The 21,089-nt window shown below is 37.4% G+C and overlaps 1 protein-coding gene across 1 annotated transcript in view; it reads right to left on the reverse strand.

Annotated features, from left to right (window-relative positions):
* Positions 1–1,248: 1,248 nt before the first annotated feature.
* The window catches only part of vash2 (vasohibin 2), a 44,083-nt gene continuing 24,242 nt past the window's right edge, over positions 1,249–21,089 (reverse strand). Inside the window, exons 6-9 of the mRNA XM_059356806.1 lie at positions 14,947–15,184; positions 14,659–14,802; positions 8,741–8,859; positions 1,249–1,802 (exon numbers count right to left, since the gene is read on the reverse strand). Of these exons, the coding sequence (XP_059212789.1) occupies positions 1,733–1,802; positions 8,741–8,859; positions 14,659–14,802; positions 14,947–15,184 (571 nt within the window). The 3' untranslated portion in view covers positions 1,249–1,732. The remainder of the gene's footprint in view (positions 1,803–8,740; positions 8,860–14,658; positions 14,803–14,946; positions 15,185–21,089) is intronic.

Consider the following 21,089-nt stretch of genomic DNA (forward strand, 5'->3'; position numbering starts at 1 on the left):
AAAGGATGAGAAAGTTACACAAAATTATGTCTTTTTTTGATGTTTCCAAAAAATGTGCTTGTTTCTTGTGTAATACTGGATACTTTCACCTCTTCAGGCCTCTAAAATCCACTGTTTCCCAACTTTTTTGTCCTTGGGACCCCTTTAACTAAAGCCATTTCTATTTGTGGCCCTGAATCACAGGCGATGTTCTCGGTGTGGACTTGAGATGCGAGTGTTTCGGCCTGAGAATGGTGAAAGTATCACGTTTTACATCTTTTTCTCAGGCCTTTAATCAAGTCGTGACCCCTCCAGTTTTTCTGGTTCCATCTCAAACAACAGACACGTTCTCATTGTAGTTACACGATAAATAACATCGACCAATTTGTTAAATAAATAATGTTGTGGACGTTGAATGATGGAGCCAATTAATACTTAGACGCAGAACTTTTTCTTTCATCTTGACAGTAAGTGCATTTCTGTATTCAAGTTAAATGACGTATTTTAACTTCTTGTCATTTCAATTTGAGATTGACTCGTTCTGTTTGAAGAGTTTCTTTCTGGCGTTCAGAAACCTCGGTGGTTATATATTCAGTTATGAGTCAACAGAGGGCAGAGGAAGAGGAGAATGAGAGAGAGAGAGAGGGAAAGAGAGAGAGAGGGGGCAGGAGGTTTGCCGCAGTGCTCTAATGATCCTCCACTGATCTCCTGCAGTGAATCCTCTCTGTATCACTCCCTCTCTCCTCAACTCCTTCCTCCTCTTCTGCTCCTCTTCCCATTGACTCTGTGTCTTTGATTTCCCTGCATACGTTATTGAACTCCCCCTCGTTATTCTGCGCTCGTCCGCTCTGATCAATAGAATCTGCATTTGGAAGTCTACTTAGTCATCTTATTTGAGCAGCTGTTGGTTCAGGACGGGGTTTTATAATGGAGAAGTCAAAGTGTAAATAAGACATTCCTTCAGTGATCCTCGTCTTAAAGCCAACGTGCTGCAGTGGTTGTGGGATAAAAACACCTCCACCTGTGAAACGGCCTCTTTAAACACCGCCATGTTGGAAAAGTGACAACAAAACGAAGCCCGCTCCCAACCCTGACGAAAGATACTAACTGCCTAAACTTTTTAGTTAGATTGTGCGATAGAATGGCATCATAAAAAGGCCAAAACTACCAAGAAATTAATGCATCTTTTGTCGTATTCTGATTAAAAACAATCTTTTTGTTGCAACTCTTCCAGCATGGCTACCTGTCTCTCAACCACTGAAGAATATTTTCTCTTCACTTCTCTACGCTCTTCAATTTCTTACAGCCAGTTGTTGAAAATTGTTGTAAATCTAGAAATAGATATCTTCTTCTGATCGTATGAGCCCTTCAGCTACATGTCTGAAAGAAAGAACAGCCACTCTCAGCTGTGTGATTTGGAGGTTTAGGTTTAGGTTAACCCTAAACTTAACCCTTGTTGTCAAGGATTCTTAGCTACTAAATGGGTAAATGGAGTCCACCATGAAGTCTTTAAACCAGAACAATCAGTCACTTTTTGTCTGAATCTCAGCTTCTAAGAAGTTCTTCCTGTTCCAGCTCAGAAAAGCGCTTGTATGTTTGTTTTTTTTCTCTGTTTTTCATCCATCTTGTCTGTGTGAAACCACTCCAGCTGCAGTGACGGCTGTCCTGATGGCAGGTGGAGACTCTTCAGGAGGATCGGAGCGGCTGGAGAGTCCGGACGGATCTGGTGATGCTCGGAGGGTGGCGTAGTGGATCAGATGCGGATCTGGTAGCCGTCGTTGAGAGTGCTGAGCTCCGGAGGTTTCCTCTCCACCGAGGCCGGCCTGGAAGACAGAGAGAGCGGAGAAATGGTCAGATCACAGCAGGAATAAACTACGTCAAAACTAAACTGTCTCCAGACAAACCAGATCAGACATGTTTCTGCCTCTCACAGCTAGAATAGGATCGTATGTCGAAAAAAGTCAAAAATCAAGTGAAGTTTGTCCAAAAAATGCCAAAAAACACCATAGAATAGAATGCTGATAATGATAATATCATATATTGCCCCAAAATGTTAAAAACATGCAATATTGTAAAATGTCCAACAATTTAAAAAAGATTATACTGTTTTAAGCCTTTTTTAGGAATTTTAAAATTTGACGGTTTTTTTTGACAAAAATTAACACACTATAGTACGACTTTTTTTCTTCTTCCATTTTTTGGACATCTCAAAATCTGGTGTTTTTCCATAATTTTTTAACAGATTGTACTAAAACATGTATCAACAGACTATAATTTGACCATTTTTAGGCTTTTAAAAATTTGATCTTTTCTATACTATGACTTTTTTTTGCGGGTCATTTTTGGACATCCCATAATATGGTGTTTTTTTTGCTACTTTTCGACAACATATACCTCTACATGTATCAACAGACTTTTTAGGCATTTTAAAATGTCACCATTTTTGACAAAAATCGACATAATATACTATGACTTTTTTAAACCTCTAATAGTATAGTTAAATAGTATAGTTTCTCAAAAAAAAAAAAAAAACATATTATAGTGTGTTGAAAAAAGATTTTTTTTAAAAGGACCAAATTTGTTAAAAAAATGTCCAAACTGTCATTACAAAAATCACAGTATAATATTTCACAACAATGTAATTACAATAGTAATTGTATAGTATAATATTGTTGTGTTGTCTGTGTTCTATGCTGTTGTCATTTTCTCTCTCCTGCAGCTCTGTCCCACAACATAAACCTGGACTAGCAAGGAGAGCTTTAAAGCTGCTGTTTGAGGCCTCTGGTGTGGGAACAACTGCTCCTGTTGTCCCAAGCCTGGGATTTGAATTGTTTTGCTGTATGGTTGTTTTGTTGTATTTCTTTGTTAATAAATCCCATGGATTTGTGTGTTTTCTTTGGGTCAGTGGTGGAGTGTTCATCTCCAAAACATGGCCGCCCAGGGCTGGGGCATTAACATGTAATTAAATAAAGTGAAAAATGTTATTTTGCACACCACCACCTCTTTCTGTGGAAGGTCAAGACACTGGTGCACCCATGGTCGAACATAGTGCAGTAGGGTGGCTTTTGTAGAATAACAAAAAAAAACATTATATTATGGTATGTCCAAAAATGGCTGTCTTAAAAAAAAGGCATACTATAGCATGTCGATTTTTGTCAAAAATGGTCAAACTTTAAAATGCCTAAAAATGGAAAAAAATTACTTTTTTAATGTCTGTTGATACATATTAGGGCATTATATGGCCAGAAATAACAAAAACACACCATATTATGGGATGTCCAAAAATGGCTGTCTTAAAAAAAAGTAATACTATAGCATGTCGATTTTTGTCAAAAATGGTCAAATTTGTTGAAATGCCTAAAAATGCTAAAAAAAATGTATATAGTCTGTTGATACATGTTATAGTATAATCTGTTCAAAAATGACAGAACGTCAAAAAAAAGTCAAAAATTGGTTGAAGTGAAGTTAGTCCAAAAATGCCAAAAAACACTCGATACATGGTAATTACCTGATAATGGTAATTACATAGTTTGTTCAGAAAGGTCACGCTATAGTATGTCAAAAATTGGGAGAAAAACATCATAGTGTAGTAAGTCGGAAGAAGTCAAATATAGGTTGAAGTGAAGTTATATACTGAAAAATAAAAGCATAGAATAGTATGCCGATTATGGTAAAAGCATAGTTTGTCCAAAAATATGGCATATCTTACAGTATTTCCAAAACTGGGGAAAAAACATCATAGTATAGTAAGTCGAAAAAAGTCAAAAATCAGTCGTAGTTTGTCAAAAAATGCCAAAATAAAACCCTACTTAAGAATAAGTGTGCTGATAATGTTAATAGCATAGTTTGTCCAAAAATGAAAAAAAAAAAAAAACGGTAAAGCTTTATATTAAGGTCCTTGTAATAACCATTAATTAACAAGTAATAAGGCCCTTGTAAGTCCTTACAAGATGCTTATTAACATTATTGTGTGTTTATAAGCTTATATAAGTGTTAATAATGGCATTACAAACACCCATGACCCACCCATTATGTCTTTGCCATGCCTTTATTAATCTCATTTTGTTTGCTTATTGATATTAAAATATACTTTATTGCTCATCTATTATAAGTTAACTATAAGTTACAACCTGGTCTCACAGAAATCCGTGGAATAGCCACAGAATCACTCAAATTTCCGTGAAACTTACACGGATTTCGCTACAATGCAAGTTAATGACAGTCATATCCCGTGACTATTGGTTAGTTCCAAGTCACGTGACTTTCAAGGTCCCGGCGGTCAGAACAAAAAACACGGCGGACAGTTCTCTCATTTTTTGTGAAAAATCAATATTTTGACTTAGTTTCTGCATAAAAATGGATTTTGATCACATTTGTAGCGAGAAATATATGTTTTATTTTCTAAATATTCACTCAGTGAATATACATAATCACTTTGTATGTTGGAATAGCCACGGGATATGACTGTCATTAACTTGCATTGTAGCGAAATCTGTGTCAGTTTCACGGAAATTTGAGCGAATCCGTGGCTATTCCACGGATTTTGAGTTAAGCGGATTTCTGTGAGATCATGTTGATAAATTAACTATGCTTTTTGCAACTACCGGAGCTAAAGCGAGAACAATGCCTTATTACTTGTTAATTAATGGTTTTTAAGGACCTTATTATAAAGCGTTACCAAAAAGACTATTTTAAAGTTATTCTTAAAATATTCCAAGACAGATCTTTTTTGTAAATGTTCCAACCCCTGACTGTTTGTGTAGATCAGGCAGTGGTGAGATGTTTAGCTCCTGCTGCTATAATAACCCTGTGCCGCCTGCTGAAGCTCCCGGCAGCAGATCATTACCTCGTCCCTGTTGGAGTCGTCTGTATGAAGTGGCAACATGTTGTTAAGTGCTCTGTTGATAACACTAATGGCTTTTCAAGTACCACATTCAAGTGGTTAAAAGTGCTAATGTGCTGCTCTGATATGTCAGAGACAATTAACTTTTATGAAGATTAAAATAACAATGTATTCCACTGAACCCTTCAGGGGGAAAAAAAAAGCAAATTTAGACTAATGAAGAAAACTTTCCACATTTCATTTGACTTAAAAAGAAAAAAACCTGCATGCAGCCTCTTGGATAAAGTGGAGATTTAATAGGAGAAATCAGTGCATGTTAACACGTTTTAACTGTTTTTTTTTTTTTACCTCACTGAACATTATTAAAACATCACGTAATACCACTTAAAAATAGTCAACAAAACTCGATTTTAGTGATGCATATATACATTGTTGATTGTTGTTGTTGTTGTTGTTATTGTACTATGAGATTTGGTTGGGTCATACCATTAAAATATTGGACTATCAATTTTTGCACACTACATCTTACTATTTCTAACCGTCCGGTGTGAAATAAACTAAAAGGTTATGATCTTCTTTGTACAATAATAAAATGTGAAATTGTTGGTAATCTTATCAATATCTGCAATGAGGCATTTATCAGTTATCATTAACAGCTGAAAAAAAGTCCATACCGTCCATCACTACAGGATTTATACTTTTTCTACACTTTTTTTTTTACCTGCCGGTTTTCTATACTAATTATGGGGTCTATTAAAAGTCCAAATACACTAAAGTAACAGTGATTTAAAATAGGTTGGCTGGGCATCAGGACTAATTGATGGTCATAATTGTTGCTTAAATGATTTAGATCATTATCATCATCATGGTTGAGGAAAATGAGCAAAGAATATAACATTGAATAGAGAAAAAAATTGAAAAAACGTGTGAAGTTTGTCCAAAAATGCAAAGAACCCACCATACAACAGCAAATTTATAGTACACACAGACACACACACATTCTTGTACTTCTATCTTTGTGAGGACCATCATTGGAATAATGAATTCCCGAGCCCCTTACCCTAACCTTTAACCTAACCTTCACCATCACAACTAAATGCCAAACCCTAACCCTAGCATAAACCTAATTGTAACCTTTAACCCTTAAACAAAGTCTGAACTCTAAAACAAGCCTTTAAAGAAGTGAGGACCGGCCAAAATGTCCTCACGTCACAAAAATGTCCTCACTCTGTTGGTTAAAAACGGGTTCCGGTCCTCACTATGTAGAAAGTACAAGAACACACACACAGAGACACACACACACACACACACACAGCTTAGGTTGCGTAGATAGTATCTGAACCTTAATTACCAACTGTAATATTTACCGTTTTATAGCTGAATTGCATTTGGGGTTTTATGATTTTGTTGATGATTTCTTGAGCCAATAACTGGTTTATTTCTTAATAATTTGATAGAGTGGTGATATGGCCTTGGATGATTTAAAAAGATTAAATGGAATAACCTTCTTTCTGTATTTTAAAACACACACATACACACACACACACAAGTGAATAATTAGGTGGTTAATCTTGGTAGAGCTTCTCATAAGAAAGGTCGTAGCACTGCCGCGTCACATGGCAACACGGGGCATGTCACTAATTCTGGTGCAGCGTGTGTGTGTGTGTGTGTGTGTGTGTGTGTGTGTTTGTGGTGACTCTGCAGTACGGCCGGGCTGCAGCTGTTGTCCAAGTCAGATTGGGTTACATCCCACCACACAGCTGACAGCACACACAAACACGCTCAGCACCCTGCATGTGTGTGTGTGTGTGTGTGTGTGTGTGTGTGTGTGTGTGTGTGTGTCACAGTTCTCCTGCCACTGAGTCGGAGTGGTGAGTCACCTTTTTTTTTAAGAGCTGCTACCCCAGAAAACATTTCATCCATCTGAGTTAGAAGTGAGAGTTTTAACAAGCTTTCAACAGTCTTTTTGTTATAAGATATATGACAGTAATTACATTAGACGTGACTTTATTTAACCTTTTCACTTGTTTGACACTGTTTAAAACTAAGAAAACAACTAGCCAGGGATGTAGTTAGATTAAATTAAAGAGTAGAACCTATTGGAAGGGATCCACACATTAATAATCTCGTAAAAAATCCTGTTACCCTCCATAACTACATGGCTGTATTTGTGCCAAATTAAAGAGTAGCCATGAGATCTTAAATTTCTTGTTCATTTTAATGCCTGGTACAACTAAAGGTACATTTGTTTGGACAAATATAATGATAACAACAAAAATAGCTGTTAAAAGTTTAATTCAAGAGCTGATATCTAGACATTTTCCATGGTTTTCTTGATAATGATTTTGGTTATTATCAGGCAACCTCCGGGTCTGAGCATGGAGGCCAAGCAGGAAGTGCCTTAAGCTGCATTCTACCGAAAATCCCAGCACGGGGGCGCTAAGTTTGGCTGCAGAAACATTTCTGTCCATTCATTCCAATGCAAAATGAGAAAACTTCTCACTTAATTTATTACCTCAGCATTTTTTTAGGACAACACTATGGTCTCAATCACTAGTAAAAAAATCATCTTCAAGACAACTTCATGTTAATAGTTCTTATAATGGCCCCATTTAGAAAAAAATCATATGATTTGGGGCGGGGCTACCTTTGATTGACAGGTCACTAACAAGGTGAACCGTCATCAGGAGAGAAGCAGAGCAATGCGTATCCACGGCAACGTGTCAATAAAAGTTATATATAACGTTATATAGATATAAAAATGGATGTTTGGTCTCATAACGTTGAGCCTTTCACTGTATTTTCACTTAATGACAGTTTATTTTAACCTTTTGTTCTTTAAATGTCTTGTTCAGCGTTTGGTTGGACTAACAGACACTCCAAGAAGTCGCTGCTCAGTTTTTTGAGGTCAGTAACGTACATTTAGTTTTAGTTTTTTGCCAAAATGAACATCCCAGTTAATGCTAACATGAGTCAGTCAGGTGGAGGTGTCGCTCACAGTCCAAATATGGTCTGCTCTCCGTATCGGAAACAAGATGGCGACAAGTGTAACGCTGAACTCGAGTCTTCCAGCGGGCCACAAACCAACGGGTGACGTCACCGTGACTACGTCCATTATTTATATACAGTCTATTGTTATTATTAAGAAAACCATGGAAAATGTCTAGATATCAGCTCTTAATTCAACTCTCATGAGCTATTTTTTTAATCATTATATTTGTCCAAACAAATGTACCTTTAGTTGTACCAGGCATTAACATGAACAAGATATTGTAGAAAACAAGGTGGTCTAATCATTTTTTCCATGTCTGTGTGTTCTTCAGTGTGTGTAATATGGTAGCCACTGACCAAGGCAGCTTTAAATTCCCAGATTTCTCCCTGGAGTTTGGTTTTATGTTCTCTCTGATTCTATACATGGATTAGTGTTTCACTCGCTGCACCAGTGGCTTCACATCCTGCATCTCAGACAGATCAAAAGAGTGGCACTCACACACACACACACACACACACACACTATGATGACAACGGCGAGTGTCAGCTCAATAGAACAAGGACTCGTCTGCCGGGTGATAATGCTGAGCTGTCAGCAACAAAGGCGCACACACACACACACACACACACACACACACACACACGCGCGCCACTCAACGTCTAAACTCTCCTTGACCTGAAGAGCCGTGAAGAGAGAGGGAGAGGAAGGATGAAACCAGCCACCATTAAAACCACTGGTGGCTCTAAAAACCACCATTATTTGCAGCCTTTCTCTTTCTAAACATCTTGTGAAAACAGTGAAAGTGGTCTGGAAAATAACACCACACACACACACACACACACACACACACACACACACAATTTTCAGCATCTGCTCTGAGTTTCGTATCCCGAGGCTCAAACAGAGAAAGGATGGAAAACACTCACGATTTGTCTCTGCGGTGTGTGAAGCGTCGCTGGGGACTGCTCTGTCGTCGCCGTGGTGATAAGGATTTCCCCCGGCTTCGCTCTTTGATTGGTGACTGGGCGCTGGACGACTTCAGGATCTGAGGAAATCACACAAAGCAACAAACGTCTCAAACTTCTCTATATTTGTGATATTTTACACTTACTTTTTTAAGACTTATATTGAGAAAAAAAATGCTTTTTAGCCTTTTCCAGCTCATAGTTTTGGTTTTAAAGCAAATTTACTGTATGATTAATTCTCACCTTCCTCATTAACCTTCTTTATAGCAGAGTTTTCAGTAAAAAAAAGTATGCTACTGCAGTGGCAAATTAAGGCAGCTCAAAGCCCCCAAGGTCAGATTAGACCAACAACATATACAGACCAAAATCTTCCCTAAACTCTAAGACTAAAAAATTATTGAATTAAAAAAGTAGCAGGAGAGTCATTCAGAGGTTCATGCAGCAGAGTTTTATTCTTGCAAATGTCAAGAGATCAAAACTTAATGAGTCCTTGGTTGCAATCACAGGAGACTGAATAAACAGCATTAAAACATCATATATGTATATGTTCTCAGAAGTAAGTAGAGACCAAAGGGTCTTAAATTGAGCATATGAACACAAACGTGATCCAGTAATTTTCCAGCACAACTAATGATTTCAGAGCTGCTGTTTCCATCAAACAAACCAAACTCCCACAAAAAGTCCGAGCCTCAGTCAGCCAGTTAGAACGGTTAAGAACACATGCTGGTTTTCTATTTAACCTTCACAGAGAGATGCTCAACTCCTCCAGGCGTCTCAACGTACAGAAATTATGCTAGCATGACGGCAACAACCACTGCAGAAAATGCAACTGTGACGAATGGGAAACCAGGAAAACATCCCGCTGTGCACAGAGTGTGTGTGTGTGTGTGTGTGTGTGTGTGTGTGTGTGTGTGTGTGTGTGTGTGAGAGAGAGTGTTTTTCCCTTTTTTTAATCTCCCTCAATCTCAAAAAACCACTGTGAAACAATAAATATGCAGAAAATACAGCTTCAAATGAGGCATTTCATCTGTGTGTATGTGTGTGTGTGTGTGTGTGTGTGTGTGTGTGTGTGCGTGTGTGTGTGAAACAGCAATTTGAAGCTGTCATTAAGGTCTCAGTGGGGGAAGAAGACTGCAGGATGAACGCGGATGGCAAGTTTTCACGGACAAAGCAAAAGCCAGGAAACGGCTCATATTCCACAGCTGGTCGCTCGTCATGTGGCTCTGATAGATATATGGGTTTGTGTGTGTGTGTGTGTGTGTTTCCTCTTTTGCATGTCCTGCAGCCTTTTATAGTTTTATGCTTTAACTCTATGGAGTTTTGGGCTATTTTGTCCATTTTTAATCCTTTCCATCCTGCCTGTATTCACGACTTAAACAATGTTTAAATGCCATGTTGGTATATTTTTTCACCGATATGACCTGATAATAATAATTGATTTTTTATTCTGACTTACTGGATCAACATTTTGAACCAAAAAGAAACAAAGATAGATAGATGATCTTGTGATGGCTTTTATTCTAGTGGGACTCTATTTTATTTGTGTCTTGTGTGTTTAGCGGAACAATTTTGGTCATTTTGTGTCTTTTTTGGTCATTTTGTGTCTTTCGTTGTGTCTTTTTTAATATTTTGTGTCTTTTCTTGTTTTTTAAAAGGAAACCCGTAGAAAATTACAAAAAACGGTCTATAAAACATCTAACCTCAAACAATCTACTTCTTTTTAGTCATTTTAGGTTTTTTTGTCTTTTTTGGTAATTTTGTGTCTTTGTCAGTCATTTTTCTGTCTTTTTTGGTAATTTTGTGTATTTTGTTGTGTCTTTTTTAGTTATTTTTTGTCTTTTTTGTGTCTTTTTTAGTATTTTGTGTCTTTTTTAGTCATTTTGTTTCTTTTTGTGTCTTTTTTAGTCATTTTGTGTCTTTGTAAGTCATTTTGTGTCTTTGTAAGTCATTTTGTGTCTTTATTTAGGCATTTTGTTTCTTTTTGTGTCATTTTTGGTAATTTTTTTTCTTTTTTTGTGTCTTTTCTTTGTTTTTACGTCTGGATGTGATGAAGAAGTCCTGCTTTGGCGGTTTTGGAGACTCCAGAGGTAACATGACTTCAATGTTTCTATTTTATAACCCTGAAACATTATATCCCGTCCTGGATGCAGCAGCCCTGCTGTGTGTTACTGTGAGTTCTTCATAGTCACAACCATTTTATACAGTCTATGGTCACAACACATGTTTTAACCCTATACTTGCGAGGACCGTCAATGACTATGTAGTGCATTCCACAGCGAGTAACATAAACCTAATGCTAACCTTAACAGCCCTTTGAAGAAGAGCGGGGCACAAACTAAATGACCCCGTGTCAAGGTCTGAAACTCAACTGGGTCCTTAGATAGAAACCCATGAGCACACACACACACACACACACACACACACAGTCTGAACTCTCAAACAAGCCTTTAAAGAAGTGAGGACCGGCCAAAATATCCTCACTTCACAAAAATGTCCTCACTATGTAGGAAGTACAAGAACACACACATTCTTGTACTTCTTTTTTTGTGAGGGCACTCATTGGAATAGTGAATTTTTCATCAGTTTTAGTTTTAATTTCATTGTGAAATTTAGTTTTAGTTAGTTTTGTAACCACAAAATACAGTTTCAGTTAATTATCTTTTTTTTTTAAACTCTCATTTTTATTTCAGTTAACGAAACTGTTTTTTCAATTCTAGTTTTCGTTATTTCGTTTCCTTTTCGTTAACTATAATAACCTTGTTCCCTTGCCCCTTAAGTTAACCCTAATACATAAACCTGGTTGTAACCTTTAACCTTAAAATAAAGAGTGAAATCTCAAAAAAGCCTTTAAAGATGTGAAGACCGGCTGAATGTCCTCACTCTGTTGGTTAAGTGTCTGTAACGGTCCTCACTATGTAGGAAGTACAAGAACACACACACACACACACACACACACACACACACACACACACACACACTGAAGTCTATAATAAATTGACATTCTTTGGAGTACAACAGAGATTATACTAAAGTCTCACTAACCGCTACACAGCTGACCAGAGTCTGACTTTAGTGTGTCTGTGTTTTCATGTGTGTGTGTGTGTGTGTGTGTGTGTGTGTGTGTGTGACAGCTGCAAACTCACTGACCTACATATCTTGCTGACATGCAATGCAGTCCATATACCACTATCCAACCACACACACACACACACACACACACACACACACACACACACTCACACGTCGCCTGGTGGAGTTGCATTTGCTGCAAAAATATGCAAAAAGTTGTTGTTTTTTTAAAGGAAACCCGTAGAAAATTACAAAAAACTAAAACCCCAAGGGTCTATAAAACATCTAACCTCAAACAACCCACTTCTCCATGTCTGCTCCGTGTTACTCACACACACACTCATGCATTCCTTCCTTCCCCATCATGCCCTAAATCCCTCCTGACAGTTTATATTCCATGTTCAGCACAAAGGAAACTACATCCATCTCTCCTCTCGTGGAAACAAAGAGTCAAGGTGTTTTCCTTGTTCGCTCTTTGAAGCTTCGTTTCAGTTTTTTAGCTGCCAGGATCATCAAAACACAAGACAACCTGCTGGTAGAACATGAAGATAGATAGATAGATAGATAGATAGATAGATAGATAGATAGATAGATAGATAGATAGATAGATAGATAGATAGATAGATAGATAGATAGATAGATAGATAGATAGATAGATAGATAGATAGATAGATAGATAGATAGATAGATAGATAGATAGATAGATAGATAGATAGATAGATAGATAGAAATAACAATAGATAAAAGGATAGAAAGGACAGAAAGAAAGGAAAAAAAGAAAGAAAGAATGATAGAAATAAGGACAGAAAGAACGATAGAACGAAAGAATGATAGAAAAAACAATAGAAAGGAACAGAAAGAACGATAGAAAAAAGTACAGAACAATAGAAAGGACAGAGAGATAAATAAAGGCAGAAAGAAAGAGAAAACAAAATGATAGAAAGAAAGAGGGAAAGAATGATAGAAAGAATGAGAGAAATAAGGACAGAAAGAATGATAGAAAGTCCAGAAAAACAGAACGAAGGAACGGACAGACAGACTGATAGATAGATAGATAGATAGATAGATAGATAGATAGATAGATAGATAGATAGATAGATAGATAGATAAGATAGATAAGATAGATAAGATAGATAAGATAGATAGATAGATAGATAGATAGATAGACTTATAACATTGAAGATGATACAAAAAACCTCTGTCAAAAAGGTAAAAAATTAGTATAATTTATCTATAGAAGCATTAAAGCCTGGTGGAACCATGTAGAACTGGTTATTGGGTCGATTAAATCTTATCAGAACTGAGAAAGAAGAATATTTAATTCAGTTTGTAAACGTGACCATGAATAGTAGCCGTGTACATCACAAACGTGTATTTTTATACACACTGGTATTTGACTTTGGTTTAAAAGGTCATGTTTGTGCCCCTTGATGTGATTTTCAGAGACGTTTGGTCCTTTGTGTTCCACTACGAAAGAATATGTTTGTATTGTGTTCTGGCAGAGAAACTCTCCATTAGTTGAACCACTAAGAGCTGTTTTACTTCGGCTCCACTCCTGGAAACTGGCCCGTGAATCCCAAACGCTCCATTTTCACCCCACTGTTTTCATTTGTTAGCAGCCTGGTTGATTTGTTTTGTGGTTTGTGTTCAGTCTGGATTGTTTTCTTCTGCCTCTGGCTGCACGCTGCCAAGTTTATCCTGCTTTTAGCTGCACACTTTCCCTTTCTCTTACTCTCAAAAATACTCTGAAGCTCTTAAAGGCATAAAGATATTTTTCACGAGAATATAACCTGGAATTCATTGATTTACTGGGTCATTTATGTCAAAACTACCATTCATAACTGATTCTGGTACATTCATATCTCTTGTTTAAAAGTATAATTGTTGGATGGATGGATGGATGGATGGATGGATGGATGGATGGATGGATGGATGGATGGATGGATGGATAGATAGATAGATAGATAGATAGATAGATAGATAGATAGATAGATAGATAGATAGATAGATAGATAGATAGATAGATAGATAGATCAAAAGATGGAACGAATGACAGAAAGAACAGCAAGATAAAAAGAAAGACAGAAGGAAAGAAAGAACAATAGAAAAAGGACAGAACAACAGAAAGAAGGACAGAGAGATAGAAAGAAAGAAAGAAAGAAAGAAAGAAAGGAAGAAAGAAAGAAAGACGGAAAGAAGGAAAGGAAAAATGATAGAAAGGACAGATAGATAGATAGATAGATAGATCGATAGATCGATAGATAGATAGATAGATAGATAAACAGGAAGAATGAAAGATGGAAAGAACGATAGAAAGAACAGAAAGATAAAAAGAAAGACATAAAATAAATAACAATAGCAAAAAAGGACAAACCAATAGAAAGGACAGAGAGATAGAAAGGCAGAAAGAAAGAGAGAGAAAAACGATAGAAAGAAAGACGTAAGGAAGGATAGAAAGAACGATAGAAAGGACAGAAAAACAGAATGAAAGAAGGAAGGACAGACAGAAAGACGGATGGATGGATGGGTGGATGGATGGGTGAATGGATGGATGGATGGATGGATGGATGGATGGATGGATGGATGGATGGATGGATGGGTGAATGGATGGATGGATGGATGAATGGACGGATGGATGGATGGATGGATGGATGGATGGATGGATGGACGGATGGATGGATGGATATATGGATGGATGGATGGATGGATATATGGATGGATGGATGGATGGATGGATGGATGGATGGATGGAAAAAAGTGGGATCAAATTGTAAGAAGTCTCTATTAAAAGCTATGATTATTCTCCGTACCTTCATCCTCATGTCGCGGCCGTGTTTCTCCAGCTCCTTCCTCATCTCCTGAGCTCCCAGTCGGGCCGCGTTCAGCACCAGATGCTTCCACTCGATTGGCTGGAAGACGTGAGGGTCATGAGGCACATACAGGCCGATCTTCACCTGGGAGAGGCAGAGGTTACCGTTAAACATGAAACCTGAAACACATCTCCTCCTCCTCCTCCTCCTCCTCCTCCTCCTCCTCCTCCTCCTCCTCCTCCTCCTCCTCCTCCTCCTCCTCCTCCTCCTCCTCCAGCCGTTTCTTACCTTCTTCAGAGTGTGCTGGTATCTCTTGTAGGAGCTCTCGAACTCGGCCACCAGTTCTCCCAGCGTGCGGTGCGTCAGTGGTTTGTCCATCAGGTCTTGGCGGCGGCTCATGCCCAGCGACCCGTAGCGTCCGTTGCAGTAGACGCCCAGCACCACGTGGTGGAAGCAGTGGCCCGAGAACTGGGTCTTAAAGCTGATGGGGAAACGCTCGAGAGACGTCAGCCCGTTGGTCAGGTAGCTGGTCAACACACCGCAGTTAAGGAAAGGTTGTTTTCTCTTTGTGTCACACAGTAGTGTTCAATAAAATAGCAGTCCAATGTGACTAAGCAGATTAATCCACGTTTTTAGTATATTTTTATTGCTACATGGCAAACAATGTACCAGTAGTTGCAATAGATTCTCAGAAATGTATTTATTTCTATTTATGTAGCAATAAAAAATGTACTAAAAACCTGGATTAATCTGGTTAGTCACATTGGACTGCTATTATATTGAACACTGCTGTATGAAGTGATGTATTTTTTTAACATTTTTTAAAGAACTAATCCAGACACATCTGACTGCACTGCCAGAGCTCCATATCTGACTATGAACCTGAAAGAAGAACATTTGAGTGCCAAGCGGAGTGAAAGGTAAAGTGTATCTGTTTGGATTTGTCTCCTCAGAGGCAGCAAAGCAGCTCCAGTCATGTAAAATTAGATTCAGTCTGACTCTCTGAAGGCCAATACTGTGAAAATGCCACAGGGTAAACAATATCTCTGAGAGTGCCAAAGTTTGTTCAGCTTCTCCTGTCTGACTGAGTCTGACAAGAGAAACAAAGAGAAAGAGAGAGAGAGAGAAAGAAAGATGAGCTTTGCTAGCATCAGAAACCTGAGGAGGTGATGACACGTGTTCAGGGGATGTGTAGTTAACTTGCTACTAACTAGGAGGTATGGAGTGATTATATGTGTCTTGACCTTTGACCTACTCATTCATTTTCTCTCTCTACCTCTCTTAATACCAATAATCCAGGTTGATAACGATTTCTAAATGTGAAAGATCACATTTTCAGTTAAATATTTCACTGGCCTAAATATCTGACTGTCTAGATCATCGGTCTCAAACTCGCGGCCCGCGGGCCAATTGTGGCCCTCTTGACGATATTTTGTGGCCCCCACCTTGATATGAAAGTTTAATATGAGTTTATATGAATGGCACTTTACCATGTTGTGTGGAAGGTCCCTTTATTAATTTTTTTTGGTAATTCTGTGTCTTTTGTTGGTAATTTTGTTACTTTTTTAAATAATTTTGTGTCTTTTTTTATTTTTTTGGCATTTTTTACTGCTTTTTTATTAGATATAGACAGATAGAAAGGGGGAGACAGAGGGGAAGACATGCAGCAAAGGGACCTCAGGCTGGATTCGAACCCAGGTCCTCTGCAGCAAGCACACAACCTTCGTGGTAAGCACTCTACCAGTGTGAGCCACCGGGATGCCGCAATTTTGTGTCTTTTTTAATAATTTTGTGTCTTTTTTGGAAATTCTGTGTTTATAGTTTTGTGTCTTTTGTTAGTAATTTTGTGTCTTTTTGTAATAATTTTGTGTCTTTTTTTGGTCATTTTGTGTCTTTTTTCTGTCATTTTGTGTCTTTTTTTGGTCATTTTGATACTGCCTCCAGCAGCCCCCAGGTCAATTGAGTTTGAGACCCCTGGTCTAGGTTGACTGTAACTTTACAACTTTTACTGTATATATTTTGACTTTTTTCTGAAGATTTTCAATATTTTAACACAACCTTAAAATCTGGATTCAGCGGGCGTAAAGGAGACTTTCTTTCAGAAGACTGACTGGAAAGAGAAAACCAATATTGTACACAAAAGCATTCAGCTCAGCTCAATAAAATCTGGATACAAAAAAGTTAACAACCCTTCAGTGGAACAGAAACAGAGTCCCAAAAACATGTTCTTGGATTTCACATTTTGTGCTCATTTCACAAAAACTGGTCTGAATGAGGTCTAAAATTAGTCAGATCTCATGCTGTGGAGAGCACAGCTTCACAGTCCAGCACTGACGGGGTCCAACTGTAGCAATCTGTGCAGACACACACACACACACACACACTGCTCTGTGTCCATGGAGGCCTGCCATTGGCCAGACCGCCTGTCCGTCACCTCAGCAGCCACAGCACTGCTGGTGTTTTCATTAAATATTTAATAAGAGCCACCAACACAACTAGACCACTGATCACACACACATACCTGTGTATCACCATGACTGTGTGTGTGTCTCTATGCTGTTAAAGCAGAACAGAAGTGAACAGGTTGTTCTGTTACTGAGAGAAGAAACAACTAAAAGTGTCATAAAGAAACAAACTGAATCTTCTTACTTAGACATTACCTGTTTATAAATTATGACAGTTCACCCTGCTGTAACTCAGGGCCAGTGGTAGTTAAGTACTGTACTTAAATACTATTTTGAGGTACTTCTACTTTCGCTTTAGTAGTTCCATTTTATGTAACTTTATACTTCTACTCCACTACATTTTGAGGCAAATATTGAACTTTTACTTCACTACATTTATCTGACAGCTTTAGTTACTTTTCAGGTTGCGATATAACATAAAAACATGATGAATTTAAGTGATGATGAAGACATTTTTTAATTAAACCTCATAACAGTATATAAACGTAGTTCAAATTAGCCCTAACTCGAGAAAATTAAAAGCTTAAATGTATCCATAATAATAATAATACAATAATGTATAAAACAATCTGAGTGGCCATTCTGCATAATGAGTACTTTTCCTTTTGATACTTTAGGAACATTTTGATGCTGATACTTTTTTACTTTACTTTTTAAAAATTTTTTACATTTCAGTATGTTTTGAATGCAGGACTTTCACTGTAGTGGAGTAATTTCACAGTGTGGTATTAATACTTTTACTAAAGTAAAGGATCTGAATACTTTTTCACCACTGCCCAACCTTCCATATACGGTCATGGAAAAACCATGAGCCACATTGAGCTGACCATTGAGCTGATATCTAGCCATTTTCCATGTTTTTCTTCATAATGATTTTGTTTATTATCAATAAAACCATGTTAAATGTCTAGATATCAGCTCTTAAATTAAACTCTTATCAGCTATTTTTGTTGTTATCATTATATTTGTCCAAACAAATGTACATTTAGTTGTACCAGGCGTTAAAATGAACAAGAAATTAGAGGAAACAAGGTCATTATCCTAAAGCAGTTTCTATTGCAGTTCCTCACCCCAAAAAGAAACAAAATGACCAAAAAACGCAGTTTCTATTGCAGTTCCTCACTCACTAGCTCACATTTGCCAACAAAAGACACAAAATGGCCCAAAGAAGACACAAAATGACCAAAAAAAGACACAAAATGGCCCAAAAAAGACACAAATCGACCAAAAAGAAAAAAATTGACCAATAAAACGCAGTTTCTATTGCAGTTCCTCACTCACTAGCTCACATTTGCAAGTAAAGACGGCTTGTTAGTGAACTCCACTGCTTAGAAGAGACAGATTATAATGTGAAAGGCTAAAAAAAGACACCACACACACTCAGGGTGATAAGTCTGCTGCTATAAACAATGATAAACAACATGCCTGGATGCTTAATGACTGAGAGTTACACTAACACAAAGTCTCAGACACTCAGCAACACACCCTGTTACTCTCTAATGAATAGTTTATTTAACAAACTCACTTCATGTGGAAGGCATGTGACACTGCTAACAGCATCTCTCTCTCTCCTTCTCCCTCTCTTTATCAGTTGCCATAGAAACCACTATGAGGGAGTTGTCCATTTTACAGTAGACAGTACAACATAACCTCTTTTTCTAACACATCTCACTGCTTTGAATGTGTCCGCCTGTAAACAAAAATAAATTCAACTGTTAGTATCCTGACACCCGACTTTAATATCTGTTGAATTCTGTATTTCACTGTTTTCTCTGTTTGAGAAGGAGAAGTGAGAAACCTTATCTGTGGCTATAATGCAGAGCTAATCCACTGGGTTTTATATTCACTTTCTCTCCCTCTCCTCTTCTAGTTTTCCTCTATATATTCCCTTCCTTGCTACATTTTAAAGCAGAGAGATTCAAGATAACAAAATACTGGAAAAGGCATAAAATCCTCTTTGACAAAAAATGACACAAGACACAAATTGACCAACAAAAGACACAAAATGGCCCAAAAAAGAAACAAAATGACAAAAAAAGACAAAATGACTAAAAAAAGACACAAAATGGCCCCCAAAAGAAACAAAATCACAAAAAAAGACAAAATGACCAAAATAGACACAAAATGGCCCAAAAAATAAACAAAATGACCAAAAAAGAAACAAAATGACTAAAAAGACACAAAATTACCAAAAAAGGAAACAAAATGACCAAAAAAAGACACAAATTGACCACAAAATGATTAAAAAAAAGACACAAAATGACCCAAAAAAAGACAAAATGACTAAAAAGACACAAAATTACCAAAAAAGGAAACAAAATTACCAAAAAAAGACACAAATTGACCACAAAATGATTAAAAAAAAGACACAAAATGACCCAAAAAAACACAAAATGACCAAAAAAAGACACAAAATGGCCCAAAAAAGAAACAAAATGACCAAAAGACACAAAATGACCAAAAAAGACACAAAATGACTAAAAAAGACACAAAATGACCAACAAAATGGCCCAAAAAAGAAACAAAATGGCTAAAAAACAAAAACAAAATGACTAAAAAAAGACTCAAAACTCAAAACTCTATGTTTGAGAAGGAGAAGTGAGAAACCTTATCTGTGGCTATAATGCAGAGCTAATCCACTGGGTTTTAAATTCACTTTCTCCCCCTCTCCTCTTCTAGTTTTCCTCTATATTTCGTTCGTCGCTACATTTCAAAGCAGAGAGATCCAAGATAACAAAACACTGGAAAAGGCATAAAATCCTCTTTATGTGTGGTGCCTTTTTTTACTGAGAGTCATGCGCTTTCCACATAATCGGGTGCACTCCCGGCTCTGAGTTTCCTCAGCGGCAGCAGCAGCAGCAGCAGCCTGGGGAATAATCTTGAAATATGAACAAAAGTATGTGGATACAAGTCCGGGCTGTGGTCACGGTTGGTTCCAATTTAAAAGGAAAAACTTCCATTTCTTCTACAATAAATGGTGCGCTGCTATGAAAGAAGTTGCCTGGCCTGCACAGAGCCCTGAGGTCCACCACATCCAAGACCTTGGAGCGGACTAGAACAAGACTTTTACTGCACGGCGTCAGTAGCCGACCTCACTATCACCGCCTTGGATGAATGGGAGCAAATTCCACGGTTGGAAGCGATCAGATAAGATAATGTTCAGCTGTCCATATACTTCTGGCTGTGTGATCTGTCTAAACAGCCTGCAGATGAAATATCCTGTCAAACACTTTTAAATGCTCCACGCTGTCTTTTATATATGTACACTACGGGCCAAAAGTTTCAAGCAAGATCTAATTTGTACAAAAAAAGATCATAGTTTCATTGCTATACTTTATATAATAATGACATTTATTTTGTTGCAAAGAGTCACTTATGAGAACACATTTTTACTATAGTTATCAGGTCTTTGGGTTTTTATTGCTTAGACTTTGTGTATTCTTCTTTCCTTAATGTATAATTCTGAACTCTTGTTTCTTTACTGATTCAATTTGAGCCATTTAGTTTGTCAGAGATATGAACACAGTTGAGATTTATTGGGATTTTTGCATCCAAACTCTCAAAAGCCAAAGAGCTAAAACGAATACTGCAAACTGTGATTTGTTTTATTGACTTTTGCACTGAAGTTGTGACTCTTCCAAATCTTCTCAACCCTAAAACTAAGCCCTTCTTTTCTTTTGCTAACATTTATTCAGCAATGATCTGCTAACATTAACATATACCTAAAGGTACATTGAGGAAAATGGTTCGATTCAATGAAGGTAAAGTCTGATCATGCAGTAAAAACATCCAGAAATCCAAAGAATCCATGCTGGTTTTTAAGAAAGCCATTGTGAACAGAAAATGTAAGTTGCTTCCAAACTTCTGGCCTGTAGTGTATATGCATATAGGCCCGTCTCTTGACTTATTGTTCGAAAATAAAAATTGACACAATAGTTTTTGTGGACCCAATAATTGTTGTTTACA

The sequence above is a fragment of the Centropristis striata genome, chromosome 18 (genome assembly GCF_030273125.1).
Source record: "Centropristis striata isolate RG_2023a ecotype Rhode Island chromosome 18, C.striata_1.0, whole genome shotgun sequence".
Lineage (NCBI taxonomy): Eukaryota > Metazoa > Chordata > Actinopteri > Perciformes > Serranidae > Centropristis > Centropristis striata.